This window comes from Chaetodon trifascialis, chromosome 1 (assembly GCF_039877785.1).
Source record: "Chaetodon trifascialis isolate fChaTrf1 chromosome 1, fChaTrf1.hap1, whole genome shotgun sequence".
In the NCBI taxonomy this organism is placed as follows: Eukaryota; Metazoa; Chordata; class Actinopteri; order Chaetodontiformes; family Chaetodontidae; genus Chaetodon; species Chaetodon trifascialis.
This window is the reverse complement of record NC_092056.1, coordinates 26,981,601-26,996,990: the sequence shown is the minus strand read 5'-3', so window position 1 is coordinate 26,996,990 and position 15,390 is coordinate 26,981,601. Positions and strand designations below refer to the sequence as shown.

General features: G+C 41.1%; 1 protein-coding gene across 4 annotated transcripts in view; it reads right to left on the bottom strand.

Moving 5' to 3' along the window:
* The window catches only part of phkb (phosphorylase kinase, beta), a 94,717-nt gene that overhangs the window by 49,322 nt on the left and 30,005 nt on the right, over window positions 1-15,390 (bottom strand). For all 4 annotated transcript variants that reach the window (XM_070983908.1, XM_070983966.1, XM_070984132.1 and 1 more), the window contains 6 exons: window positions 11,666-11,761; window positions 9,993-10,190; window positions 4,043-4,100; window positions 3,130-3,207; window positions 1,101-1,259; window positions 561-655 (listed from right to left, as the gene is read on the bottom strand). In XM_070983908.1, the coding sequence (XP_070840009.1) occupies window positions 561-655; window positions 1,101-1,259; window positions 3,130-3,207; window positions 4,043-4,100; window positions 9,993-10,190; window positions 11,666-11,761 (684 nt within the window). The remainder of the gene's footprint in view (window positions 1-560; window positions 656-1,100; window positions 1,260-3,129; window positions 3,208-4,042; window positions 4,101-9,992; window positions 10,191-11,665; window positions 11,762-15,390) is intronic.

The following is a 15,390-nucleotide window of genomic DNA, read 5'->3' as shown; positions in this document are numbered from 1 at the left end:
CAGGCCGGCCTGATTGACTTGCTGCCCCCCCTTCAAAATCTAAAAAGAATTTAATGCCTGTGAAGCATTCAAAAGAGCAGGAGTTTAAAACTCCTAGCTCTGGCTTTTGATTATCCATTACAATTGTAAACATACAAATTATCTGATGTTATCCCTTATTTACAGGTCCAAGTAGTCCTCTGTGGACAGACTAAATAAATAAATAAGACTACATTACAAACACAGAGCAGACATCTTCTTTCCATGGTGAGTGGGCAGTCCACTCGCTGCCCACTCTCAGCCTCTCAGCATGAAGCACTTAGCGACACTTGATTTCCAAAATAAAAAAATAGCCAGTTGTCTTTTTTTAACTGTGTGTATGTTGTTCGTACTTCAGGCCAAAAGCACTTAAATGCTCTGATAAGTTATATTTACAAGGGCGAGGACATTTTACCAGGGAGCACTTGAATCCAAAGTTGCAGCCGTTGAATGAATGTCCGCAGTGCATAAGGGCATACATGATGATAAGTTTTGAAGTAAGTGTGCAGCTTTCAGATGAGAGCTGAGTGATAACAGCTGACCTGATTGGAGTATCGCATGCTGACATTGCGCTGGTCCTGGCGGGGTACGTAGCGGTGGATGGGATCAATATCTTTAGGGCTGATCAGCTCATCCACTGGAATGAAGACAAGAAAGCAAGCGTACAAAAAACAGATACAAATATCAATTTCAGTTTGAGAACAATTTGAGGTAGTGAACACCCGAAGTCGCAGTGATGTATGATGCTGTGCTAGCTAGCTAAGCAATGAATCTTAGCACTTTGTTGCTAAAAAGGTGAAGACTGATTGATGGGTGGATGTCATGATATCATTGGTTGAAAATGGTTGGTTCAAGCCGATGTAAGCCCATGTCATATTTTGTTTCACAGGATTGGATTTTGATATAAGAATACAAACAAATAGATAGCACATGTTAACACATATAACATGGTATAATAAAACAAGAACTTATGTGCATTTTGATTTATGAAGTAACCTGCAGACTTAAAATTAAGAGAATCAGTGTATTGGTTTGTAGTGTCATACCAAAGCACACACACACGAACACACACAGAGGCATACCCAGCAGCTTGGCAATGTTGTAAAGGGCCTGACCGCTCAGAAAGATCTTTCCATCACGGCCAGAGTTGCTGGGGAAACGCTTCTGGCTTCCATGCTTGTTCTGCTCCGCCTCCACAAAGTCAGCTGGTACGTAGTAGTATTTGGGGATCACAGCATGGCCTGGTATGAGAGACAAGGACTATAAGCACTCACTGTGTATGTGTGCATCGGTGTGAATGCGTTTGAGCTCACAATCGCGATCCACCCTTCATATATATTGTACTTGAATAAGACTGCAGTGGTGACGCATACAGTATATCTACTAATTACACCTAATTTCACACAATAGTAGAGTGAATGTGTGCAATCTTAAAGTTTCTACTAAAAAAAAAAAATCATTTTTGCTTGAACACGCATGAGTCAATCATGAATACAGTCTCTGCTCAATAGCTGCATTGTTGCCAACAAGCTCCCCTACTGTTTATTCATCTGGACTGCTTATTGAAAGCATATCACGTCAAGTAATGTATCTATTCAAAAAAGGTACAGAAAAGTACATTTTTCTACTAAAGTGCATTTTCACACATCTGCCATTAAGGCCATGTAATGTTCTCTAGCTGCTCAACCACCATAATGGAACAAAGTACTTTCTGATTGCTTAGGGTATTCATTTGTGCCAATTCAGTCTGAATTTAAAGGTAGAGCCATTAAAGTCGGTGAAAGCAGCAGACTACTTGGGGTGCCCAGATAATACAGTACCCCAGGCTGACATTCTGCCAGTGTTTATGGGTGGGAAGGTGGTGAGGGTCACACAAACGAAACAACAGTAACAAAAACAAGACTAAGAGTCTGCAGATATGACAGTGGCTCTATGGGTTTGTGCTGAGGCGGAGCTGTGCTTTTGACATAATGTTAATGGCAGCACGCTGGTACGCTCATAGTGACAAGGGGGAGGGGAGGGGAATATGAATGTTTGTACCAGATTTGATGACAATCCATTCAACAGCTATTGAGATATTTCACTCAAAGCTAAAGCAGAAACAGCTCCCCCTCCAACACAGAAACTGGCTGACATGACTATAATGTCAGACTGTATAATAATATATAATTAAGTCTAATTATAAGGCTACATTTTGGTCTGGTACATAATCATACCTTTGAAAGTACAAATAGCAGGGGTATAGAAACAGCATAGGTACCTGTACATGAGACAGGCCCAGCGGCAGTCTTTGTACTCTGAAAAATGCTTTTCCTGAAAGTGTGGTCCAATGTGACCACTGACTCAAAGGATGGAACAATCGTAATTGATGTTTCCCATTCACCACTGTACAGCAGCAGGTATCCCAGAGCTGTGTCTCTGTATCGTCAGAACAATGGAAGCCCATGACTCCTGGGAGGCTGGGCAAACCTACAGCTGAGCAGCATCTGAGAGCAGCAAATACATTTGTGGGTTTAGACGTCCCATAAGCATTAATGGTAAAAGAGAAAAAAATACACTTGTGTTATCCTTTAAAACCCAGCAAATTAACTTCAGGAGTTTTGCTAATTAATACATAAGCAGTACAAAGACATTGTGATGTCTGGGGCAACTATTGTCAGCTCTGTCTCACATCATTATCCTTTCTACAGTCCAATTATTCCTGTGCTATTATGAACGGCCCAACAGAAACTCAGAGCTCTGACACCCCTATCATTTTACTGTCTCCCCTCGCAGCATTGGGTGCAGGTGAATATAGAAGCCGGGTCTCTGCTCATGAGGAAAGGCTGAGTTCACTTGAACGTAACGCCCCTGTGAGCCTCAGTCACAGTATGTGGTGTATGAATATGGATGACACGTTGTAATAAGAGAAAGTTTTTCATTGCTAGAGAGGCTCACTCAGAAGCTGCTAAATGAACCATACCGGTATGCCACATCACAAATACTTCTATGTGTGTGTGTGTGTGTTGGTGTATTTGAAATTTTACCACATTCATCGGTCACTGCATTTATGTGTGTGTGTGTGTGTGTGTGTGTGTGTGTGTGTGTTGGTGTATTTATGTGATTACTCACCCTCATAAGACTGGAAGATGATGGGTTCAAGGAGGTCCTGGTATTCTTTGACCTGAGCTTTATTTCCGCGAAACACCCCTGCAAAACACACAGACATACATTTTAAGATATCATTATTATATATTTTTTGTTATTATTATTATAATCAATACACTTTGTATGTAACACATATTATTATACTGTATATAATAAGGACCTACGCAGTGGTGTATGTATGTAATGTGTGGGAGTGACGTAACTGTGTGTGTTTGCATGTACATGCATGCTTATGTTTTCCCGAAGGCCAACATGGAAGTGTCAAAAACTGCAGTTCCTCAAATGGCCACTTGAGGCAGGTTCCAAAAGTGAGTCAATCCCCAAAAGTTCCCATATTAAAATGCCATGCATAATTGCATATAATTAAAGGCCACATGCATAATACATCCATGTTTTATGCAGTCTGCATAATATAATGTACAGTTGTGTAGTCCAACTTTGTGTGCTTGTGTGCATCTGTATCTGTATGTATATGTCTTCATGTACTTTCTGTGTGTGCATGCATGCATGTTTACATATGCACATTCTGAAAATACTTGTGAGAATATCTCTTCTTCTATTGTCTCTATGATCTCAGTATTTTGGTTGTCCTACAGCATTTGGAGGAGCATGTATTGGGGTTAATGTTTTAAACACATCACTTTCATTTCTATTTTGAGAAACGTTTTGGAGAAACTACACTCCTTCCATTATTACTGACCATTCTGTTCAGTTCACACACAATTTTCACACAACATTTTTAAAGTGTTTCTAGGCCCTCCAAAACCTGACAAACAACAAAATGTAATTTCTTGTGAAATGCTTCCAGTCTGTGTTTTATCTTGCCAATGACCCAGCAAAGGCATCATAATAGTAGTTATGGTAAAACAAGGCTTACCGTCAATCATCATGTGGATGAAAAATATGGGAAACTCGCACTCGATTCCATCAAAAAGCTGGAAAGAGATGGGGAAAGGAGGAATTATTGCTTTTCCATTTCAGAAGACAGGCAGGGGACTTTTAAGTAGCAGATTGCTGAACTTTAGTAGCATTGAATATGGAACAGCATAGCACAGGGAAAAGATACAGAAGATATGACATTGTGAATGAAAACGGACAGAACTGCGAGGAATAATAATACCTCCTTGCAAGGCCACTTTCTTAAATTCAAAGTGGTGTTGTTTGTTTTGAGGAGGACATTTGAAGGTCTAAGATTTCCGAAAGTTTACAATGCAGTGACAAATTACATGAAACACACTGAGAGAAAAGTTGGATCAGTGCAGCATTTTAAGTTTACAGGTAACTGTTTGGCTGTGGGCCTACGCTTCCACCACTTCAACAAAAGAATCTGCTGATATGTCACAAAACTGAAAAAGTAGAAGAGCAGTGAACAAGTTTAATTAAATGTACCAAAACTGCAGAGCTCTGCAATGCAGAACTGTGCTCTACCCTCTGTGCAGGAATCTGAATTTTAGATGAACAAACAGACGATGAAACAGAGGACAGACTAACATGTCAATTTCACACCTGTAGTTCTGCTGACTTAGTCCGGACCAATAACATATTGCTGCCTCTTAGTTCTGGAGTGGTTGGCGTGTACACTGGGCTATTACAAATGAACCAAGAGCTGTAAGCATGAAGTCACATGGACAGGGACAGTTTAGGTGATGCCATCCTGCATTCTAAGCCGCACTAAGTGGACCTACGTGTGAAATCAAATTCTGGTGACTGACAGTTGGGTATAGTTCCTGTTTGGTTGCTAGGTTTCACTCATTTCACATATTTTTCATTAATGGGCTTAAATACACAGAGCAGGACACACACACACAAATTTATTTATGCAAATCATTTGGTAACCGTGGTAACATGTATGCGTATCAGCATGTGAGTGCAGGGATCAGAAAGTGAAAAGCAGTTGACACAGGAGTCGATTCAGAGCTGTGCTGTGCCTTTGCTTTACTACTTCTTGTATTTTGGCATTTCTCGATTCAAAAGCAGCCAAAAGGTGGCCAACACACAGTAACTTTGTCCCCATAATAGTCCCCACAGAAAAAGCCTTTTCTTGTTATGTCTAAGGGGAGTCTTTGTGACACAAGTGAAGGCAAATAAACATATGCTGAATCAGAGGCAGAGAAATACTTCATGATCTCGCTGTCAGGCCATCTGATTTTACGCCTACACCTCGGGTTCCTTTGTTGCAGGCCAGCGTGGACAAGAGGCAGACAAGCAACACATTTTAAAGTATCAGGTTTTCCCTTGGTCTGAACCAAATGAACTTTGAAAGCACCCTTAGTGAGGTGCTGAGCCACCACGAGCCACCTGAACAGCTTCAAACCTGGAACTCTATTGGAGGGATGAACAAAAAGATGTTTCCTCATTTGGGATTTTGACAAACTCCTAAATATTCAGTGGGTGTTCGTTGGGTTGAGATCTGGTGACTGTGAAGGCCGTATCATGACTCACATCATTTCCATACTCATCGAACCATTCACTGACCCCAATATGGAAGCATGTGCATTTGTTAAGTTTCTCCTCTAATGTAGTCAGGTTTCTAATCTAATTAAATCACTCCCCCTTCTCTCAACACTTTGCAAAGTATGATTGACTGACTGATTGACTGACTGATCGATGTGACGGAGTAACTGATGAGTGTGTGCGTGACTGTGCGACATGGTTGTTGTCACTCCACTGAACACAGAGAAATAAAAGCCAGCATGCAGCAGCAGCTGGAGTGAATTCTCCAGAACAAACACTTGAATTGACATGAACATCATCACTTGTTCGAATCTTAGTCAGCCAGAAATCCTATTATAGATTGCACACCACATGTGTGTGTGGTGCCAACCCCACACACAAACACACAAACCTTCTTAAGTCATTTGGTTACAAGTCACATGTAGAGAAAACAGTCAAGTGAATCACAGCCTTATTAATTCCAGTAATTCAATCCCATCTTGTTTATGCTCGCCTAAAGAGGATCAACACAAACATGCTGCAGAAATGTTAGCAGCTCTATCTTTGCTGAATAACCCGTTTTTTCATCACCACATTTGTATAAACACTACAAATTAACGAGGCCAGCTTGTAAAAAGATCAAACAAAAGCTGCATATTTTTTATTAGCCTCTCTAAAATCCATCATTCCAGAGTGTGTGTGAGTATGTGCGTGCATGTATTTTAGCCCATCCGACTCTAAATGTCATTAGTCGTGACTATCTTTGTCCCTCATCTTTTTCAATAATCTCCACACTGATGGAAGATAACAGAGATGACAACCTAATGCAATAACAAATGGCTGGTAGAGCTGGCACACACAAATACACATGGGAGCTGCATTCACTGTCACCAGACGGCACTACTGTGGAGGCTCAAATGTGTTTCTTTAAATGGTTAATGTCTGCACCCTGCAATTATGCAGGTAGACATGCCTTCAAACTGTGTGTTTCAAGAGAGACAAGAAGCAATTCATTATCCAGCAGGTGGTGATGGTGGGGGGGGGCTGTAAAATGAAAGAAAATAAGGTGCATAAAGAGATACAGAAGCAGAGGAGAGTCTATTTAGAGAGAGGGGGAGAGAGTAAAAGAGAGAAAGGGAGGACTTAGGCAGTCACCCAGTGAGGCCTGTGCTTTTCGGCCTGTTGAGGCTGTAAACAGGCAGGGATCCCTGGTGTTTTGTGCTTGAGCAGCTCGACTGATTGGTAAAACTGTCTATCACACAGGCTGCTGCTCTCTGTCAACGGTAAACAGACAGGGAGCACAGACGTGTGCCCTGCTGTGAATTCTCTCTTAAACACCAACAACAACTTCACTCAGTGTCTTCTGCAGGGGGACGCGGTCTATCTGTGACTTCTTTTTCACCAGACAGAGCTCACACTGTGTCAGACACTCCTTCGGCATTTCATTCCTCTGTTTGATCACTTATCACAAGGAAATAACACTCTACTGACTATTTTTGTGTTATGCACTGTTTGCAATGTTATTACACTATTGTTACTGGCAAGTGCATAATTTCTACATTAAAATATCAGCAGTTTTTTAAAGTACGAATTACTGAACTTGTGTAATATAACCACCTGGCACAGTTTCCTCTAATATACTGGATTCTTATAATTTGCAGTATTTGCTAATGTTGTAGCAAAAACGTTACTGTAGGTTGATGGAAGGCAAATTGCAGCTGGAGTGATCATGAGTGGAAGTCATGAAAGGTCACTGGCATCAGTGTCTTCCACAGTAAATCTGTCTGCCTGCTGGTAGAACTGAGGGCAGGACAGAGCCGAAAGGAACTGAGGCATTAAATACTGCTGCTAATTCTTAGCTTTAGAGTCTTTGTATTGTATTAGCTGCAGGATTAAAGAAAGCTAATTTCAAAGTATTCCAAGTGGTTCAGGGTTGGTGCCCTTTGTGTGCCCTCACTTCCATCATAGATGCCTTTTTTGTTCTGTTCTAAGGCTCCTGTTTTCCCAAGTTTCTGACAATTCTGCAAGTAAAAGAGCAGCCAAAAGCAATCAAATTTTGTAAAAGGGACATTGTTTCAAACATTTTTCACTGCCCCATAGCAGCTTTGAGAGCCATGAGCAACAATCTGTCGAGTCATGCTAAAGTACATTAAAAAACAGGTCACTGCCAGCCACAAGGCTGAACTATATCTTATGCATACGGCTATTTGAAAACGAAATACATATTCAGGCAATCTCCTCTGTAGTATTTAGCAGCATTTTCTTCGTTAAGAACAATCACCTTCAGGAAAAGGTTTCCCGGTGTTAGCATGTCAAAAACATCAAAATGTACATAGAAATTAAACCAGAATTTCTGATTTTTGGTCACTTGGAAGAAGCTTAAGTGTATGCACAACATTTTAACAGAACGGTATTGATATAGATACTGGGCAACATAAGCCACCTCACTGCAGCATGTTTCTGACCACCTGGCAGACACAAGTCCAAAATTCACTCTCCTTTCAGCTGTTGGTCTCCACCAAATCCAGCTACTGCGATGCAGGCAAGGAGCCAGTCAGGTCCAAGCATGCCTCTCCAGTGTCTGTTTTATTCATTCAGTATAATCACGCACACACAAAGCCATAGATAAGATGAAAAACGATCTTTTGGAAGCTTTTACACGCCTTTTATCACAGGGTTGTGACCAGCTTATAAATTGAATAGGAAAGAAGTAGTTCTAATTATAATTGCCTGTTGTAATAAAGTGCTGTGTTTGTAATGTTGTTATCAGTGTGTTGAGCAGTGCTTATTGAATTCAGTGCCTTGTCAGTCATACAGCATGGATGATAGGAGAGGTCAATTTATTGGAATATAGCCTGGCTCTATGTCAGGGGAAAAATCTGAAGGGTACAAATGATCACAAACTGCCCAAAACAGTTTTCAAAAGTTGCCCAATTGGATGGAAAACCACCTGACCTGCCATAACTGGTCTGCTGTTTGATGCTGGGCTTGTCCTTAGAATGCAGTTCACTTTGAGAGGTTTTTCACTGAAACAGCTGCCTGCTGCTGCTGCTGGAAACAAGGCTGGTAAGAGTGCTTAGAGTGAACTAAACTAAGCTAAACTGAACTGCAGTGAAGTTGTAGTGGAAGATAATCCAAAGTGCTAGAGAGCTCTGAGGAACTACAGAGTTGGATGATAATTCTCTGGTTAATTACTATGAGTAACAACTTTCACATCGGAGTGTCAGGTGAATCGTGACATCAAAGCAAATGACCAAAACAGAAACTGGAGCTGCCTCTGACTTTGTGCTTGCAGATCTCTATTGTTCTCTCCACCCGTCTCTATGAGCTCATTAATTCTGTAAGGTTAGCTCTGCAGCTAATGCAGTGATTTGTTTAGCATTAAGAGTCCAGCTTCTGATTCACTCGTCGTGAGCTCACTGAGCTCATTCTGAAGTGAATGCACTCGTCATTTCGCTGGGATCACAGGGGATTCAAAAAAAGCCGATGAATGCATGGTCATTCACATACATATATATGCATGAGCACACCCACTGACAGAGACTTACTCCCACACAACCACACTACAATCTGGGGTGAAATACCTGGAGGATTAAAACACTTGAAATGAGAGAGGCTCAATCACAAAAAGATTTCTTGGTATTATCATAAAAGGATGGTATCTTCACACCCTTATATATTTCAAAAACTTTTTAAATATTCCATTCAAGCACTTTCAAGATGAACTTTTTCTGGTTTTATATGTATTGCCAACCACTGGCACTTTGTCATTTCCTCAGCATTAACAAGTGGTTGCCTGAAATGAACTCTAAGTTCATCTTTAGCTCTAAATTTGTTTGCAATATCTTGGGACAAACTGTAAACAACTAAGACCATAGTGGAGACAACTGGTATCCTCGCTGTGCTAACGTAACTCACACAAATTATTGCAAAGTTGGTGATGTAACTCTTTCTTCTCACTGACACGCCTCTAACAGGTCATTCTCTGTAATGTACGAGGGTCTGCTTCCTTTCATCTGTAGTGGGGTTCCCCAGGGATCTATCCTGGATCCTTTATCTGTTTATCTATATGCTCTCTGAGGAATATCATCCACAGATATAATATATATTTCAACTGCTATGCTGATGACAAGCAGCTGTATGTCTTGCTAAAACCTGGGAGGATGAGCGACATTTTCTGTATTTTAGGTGAGTGTCTAATACAACAAAATGCTAATGTGTAAGAACTGCTTTTAGTTGAAGAATTCTCGACAATCCAGGTCTTGTCTGGGAGGCCTATTGTCAAAAATCAAAAGTTGGAGGAATGAGAAAAATAATCAGCAAAATACAGCACAAATAAATGGAAAGACAGAAAAAGAAAAATGACACTCTTTAGTTGTCCCACCAGCACCCACCTTCATTTCAGCAGGTTTGTAGTAGCGGCGATTCTTGTCTTCGTTAGCAGTGCGGTAACCATCGCGGAGGAAACGTTTGAAGCCATACTTTCCCCGCAGCTTGCGCACAATCTTGTCCAGTGTCTGACTGTAGAGGGCATCATCGTCTACTGCAAAGGCAGGGTAGCTGATGGTTGGAAGCAAGGCTGCGTCTGTGTTCTGCCACGGAGAAAAGATTAAGTTCACACAAAAAATGAGCCCCGTCCACAGCTGATCCACAATCAGCTTCTTTAGAATGTACGAGTTAAGCCAAGAGAAACTGTTTGTATGATAAAATAATTCAGGAATTAGAATTAAATCCTAACCAGAGTCACTAATAGTAATAAATTATGAGTCAGAACTGTGGGCCTTTTACCAGCTGAGGAGTGGAAGCTCCTGGTTATGAACAGCACACTACAGCAGCCTGATTTCAAATCAAGGACTGCCTGACTAGATTCCAATTGGAACAATCATTAGAAATGAATATTGTCATTAGGTTTGACAAACCATTATGACTGGGCATCTTATTCTCTCATTTCATTTTTGTTTGGCTTACTCTATTAAGCAATGAAAATGAAAGCTCTTAGGCACTAGCCTCACTCAAACAGCTATGAATATTTAAGGTTTATTAATAGACAGCGGAGCTTCCAGAGCTGCTGTCAATGCACTGAAGTCCCTAATAACTGCAGTGACATGCTTTCTTACATGGACAGCTATTGACCAGTTTTAGATTTAAGTGCAGGGTGTGGTCGACTGTTTGATGCTGCTATGTTTTGTGATGAATTTTTGGAAATTTGCCCACATATCTACAAAGGAGGGATGTGCTGCTCTGTACAGTCCATTGCCCTCTTAGTCCTCTACTACTTGTTACCATCTACATGTAAACATCCTCAGCAGCCTCAGCCGAAATGAGACATCAGCTTGCAGAAGACTTTCAGTACAGCTACTGAATGTGTCGAGAATACTGAATTCCAATCTTTTGCCATACTATATGAGACATCGATATTACATTGACATTTTGGTTGTCTTGACATTATTTCACTGAATGTTGGTCTCTCGCTCTCAAATGCACTCCAACCTTCCAGCTCCTTAACATTAATCTCATACAGCTGTAATATCACTCTGATCATCTAATTACACTCATTGCCTTGCAAGCTGATGGTGGCTATGCTTCCAGACGCATTCAGTACAGATATGTGATTATTTAAGTGTCTGTAAGCGGTGGAGTGGAGGGATGGGAATGATTCTGCTCCTGCTTTTCCTCTGCATACCGCTTTTTTACTGATTTTTCAGCTCCACCTTCCTTCCAGCTCTGCTGGTTTCAGCTCTCCCCATTTCTTGTCAACCAGGAACCATCAATAGCACAGATATAGGTCATGTAGTGACTTCACCATGAGGGAAATGCATTGTTGATTTCCAGATAACCACAGGTATATTGATGTAGTTTGTTACATGTGTGCAGTTGTGTGCAGCCATATGTATGGCAGATTTCAGTCTTTGATTGGGAGGAGGGAGCTGTTACCGTGACCATTTTTCTAAACTCTTCAACAGAACCACTAGCTAGCTCTGTGCCCCAATTTGCACTTTAACATTCTTTTCACTATCTGATTTACTTGTAGAGTGATTTTAGTAGTTGCATAGATAGATGGACTCACATGTGAGCGAGACTCCCGGGGCAGTAGGGAGCACAAGGTTTGTCTGTTTCTGTTGTGGGCGTCCAGATCCACAAATATCACTGACCATGAACAGCCCTGCAGAGCAAAACACATAACAAAGATAGCATCCCAGTCACAGCTGAACGATTCACCCTGTACAGGTACAAGAGCACACAGTCCCATGCTCTGCAATTGCAGAACAACAAAAACACACAGCACACAACAGTTTCTCCATTATTTTTCAGAAAAAAGAAAAAAACATTTGACAGGAAAATGACTGGACAGCCCACTTTAATGCTCCCACCACCACCATCACTATCACCACCACCATCACCACCTCTCACCTCCGCACATCAAAATACACTCTTTTCGTGTGAAACTAGGCTGATATTTTGGGTTGCACATGTTTTTGTACAGTGTAGGAGTGCTTGAACAGTTGATAGTCATCCCATCACTTCAAAAGACCCTGAGTGTTGCTACCACAATGCAGTAGGCGATGTCCGTCCAGAACACTTAGATCCCTTGTGAGGGCTTGTGGGGGGTGTTTATGCTTTTACCTGATCAAACTTTTTCTAGTTCTAAAAAGCCGGTCCAGTCCACTTCATCCATCCAGCAGCAGCAGTTACATAAATCCGAGTGAGTCACTCCTGCAGCTGCTAAGCAGTTTCTAATGTAAGTCAAATGCATTATGTATGAATACTGCCACAGTCCATTTTTTTTCCTCCAAACACAGATCCAGTCAGGGCTTTTAGTCAAATCAGCAAGCTTTTCTGTGGCAATTTGCATAGTGCAGTGGATTGCTGGCCACCAATGTGGGCACCTGTGTGACAAGCCAGTGAAATGGCCCTCTCAGGGAAACCATTCCTGCTGTTATAGCAGCAGAGAGTATGACAGGCGAGCATAAAGATGAATGTTTTTGCCTTGGATGTGCGCTCCTTTGACTGTGGCTTCCTTTTGCAGGCTAACATTTTCTTTTTAATCAAACGGAACAGTCCTAACAGTCTTTTATGTATATTAATCCTTCAGCACCACCTGGAAAATTATTGACCACAAAGACAGACACTCAAAAAAAATGCTTTGGTCCGCCGAACACATATTTTAAATAATGAGATGTCTTTGCAAAACTTTGACTTGAAACGTAAAAGGGAAAAAAAAACGTGTCTTTTCAAGACACATCTTTGTTTAAGGACAAGAACAACGTGTGAAACCTGAGAAATAAAACACTGAACAAATAACATGAATATGTGAATATATGAAATCAAAAAAGTTTGTAGAACAAGATCAGAGTTGCTTTTCTACAACAGTTTTTGGAGTGATGGATCTTCTTCTGGTTTTCTATAAATCATTGCTGACTTTCACAAGAAAAGTGAGTATTTCATGTTCACTTCTATTCACCACTATTTCAAAAATAAATAAATGATAATGATAACAATAATAATAATAATAATAATTACCAATATTATTGTTGCCACTAATGGACCTCTTGACTCACAGATTGAGCATGTGCTTAAAACACTTAAAAAGTCTTCAAACACTTCTTATGCATTTACATCGTTCTGTTCACTGAGCCTTCTGAAACTAAACTACATTAAAACAAATTCTGATGACTTGTGAAAACTAAACAGGCCACATCCCAAGAGCCATGAAAAAGTTCTGAAAGTTGCAGTGCACTCTGGGGATTGTTTTGGGCCTAACACATACTCACTAAAACTGCCTAGAGATGCAAGAAATATTGGCATAGAAAACCATTAAAGAATTCAATTAAACTAAATAGTTATAGAGTGATTAAAGCTATGACCTGCAGTCTTTGACAATTACAGGCAAACAACTGCCAAAAATCTGGATGATTTTCAAGTATGCATCTTCTCCCTCCCTGTTTCTCCATATTAAACCACTTCCACCTGCCACCTATGTGCTTGGCGTACGTCCCTCTGTTATAAAAAGGTGACTGTATAATAGGAGTCAATTACAGGCCACCATAATCTGAGGCAGAAAATCATCACTGTCACTGCTATCATTATGGGTTGCTAATAAATGTTGACAGGACATAGATTATATAATACCCTTTCAAAGACCATAATAATACAATGTACATCAACTTGGCACCACGTTCTGTGCATTGATATGCATGAATTAAATTCATATTTCGGCACAGAAAACTCTACTACACACACACACACACACACACACACACACACACACACACACACACACACACACACACACACACACACACACACACACACACAAACTATAATTACCAGTGTGCCTCTGCCAACCAGTGAAGTCGAGGTTTACATCTATGTCTGTCCAGACTCATGTAATATAATGACATGAACACTTTGAGGGAATTTAATAAGAGGTATGAAAATGTTTTTTTTTGGTGAAATGGAATGACATGTAAAGGGCGGCACGGTGACGCAGCAGGTCGTGCGCGTGCCTCACAACAAGAAGTTTGCAGGTTCGATCCCCGGACGGGGCCTTTCTGTGTGAAGCTTGCATGTTCTTCTCGTGCTTGCGTGGGTTCTCTCCAGGTACTCCAGCTTACTCAGCTGAATCACACAGGGCGACAACAATCACCTGAAGCTCAATATCAGCAGAACCAATGAGCTTGCAGTGACTACAATGACTCAAATAAAGATGTTGTTGTGAAGACACACATCCTAATGTATGGATGATTCACAGGTATCTTCAAGCCCACAGCACAGAAGATCTACATAATCAGCACAGTTTCACGGTAGATGTCCAAGATTAGTGTCGCCAATTCAGCATCAGACCAAATGTGAAGATATCCCCTCAAGGCGTTTCTGTGATACCGTGTTCACAAGAATGGGATGGACAACCAGGAAAACCTGAAAAATCCCTGCTATTAACTGGGTCTGAATTAGGTGGCAACGCCAAGATATAAAGTGGAAACTGTTGAGATTTGATTGTCCAGCCATGTGTACACAGCTCTGTGAATTTAATGACAGGCTTTAAAACTGAGGGATCCTCCTCATGGCCAGATCAGTTTAATCCACCGAGTTCAATGTGTCACACTGCAAAGCTGCTATCTTCGCATCCATTGTGTGAGTTTGAGAGATTATGAAAAAATCAAAAGTGAAGGCTGTGCGTCCATTCATTGAGTGAAAAGGCTAAATGTGACACACACGCCCACAAGAGTCTGCAGCTGGTGTAAAATGTGAGAGCGGAGTTGAGAATGTACTGGATGTTCCGGTTAAAGGGGCTGGGGGAGTTACATTTGGTGTGGGAAGGATGAGAGTCAGCTGGGAAATCAAGATTGATAGAGATCATTAATAAGCAACTAGCTGCCTTGTAGAAGTTCCATCCCCACAGAGGGACAAGAGACCGGATGAGACACACACTCACACCACAGTGGCCCCAGCATGGATCATAAAGCAGCCACCTCTAGAAATTGATTCTTTCAACAAGCTGAGCTCAATGAGAAAATTCATTTCCAGGCATGGTTATAGCCCTCATTTTGCAGCTGATCAGAAGAAAAACACAAACAGCGACTTCAATATACAGACGTCCTAACAGCCCCGTGCAATGATCAGAAAAGTACTTCAACTTCAGATGTATTAGATTGCAGAAGTAACCATTACTGATGAACGCCCAAGTGGAGAAAGGAGGAAAAGCTAATAAGAGAGGAAGCTTGCTAAGTACAGGGCTTCATTTTCCAATCCATTAGCAGGTGTAATGAATGTCCCTGTTTTTCCTTTCCT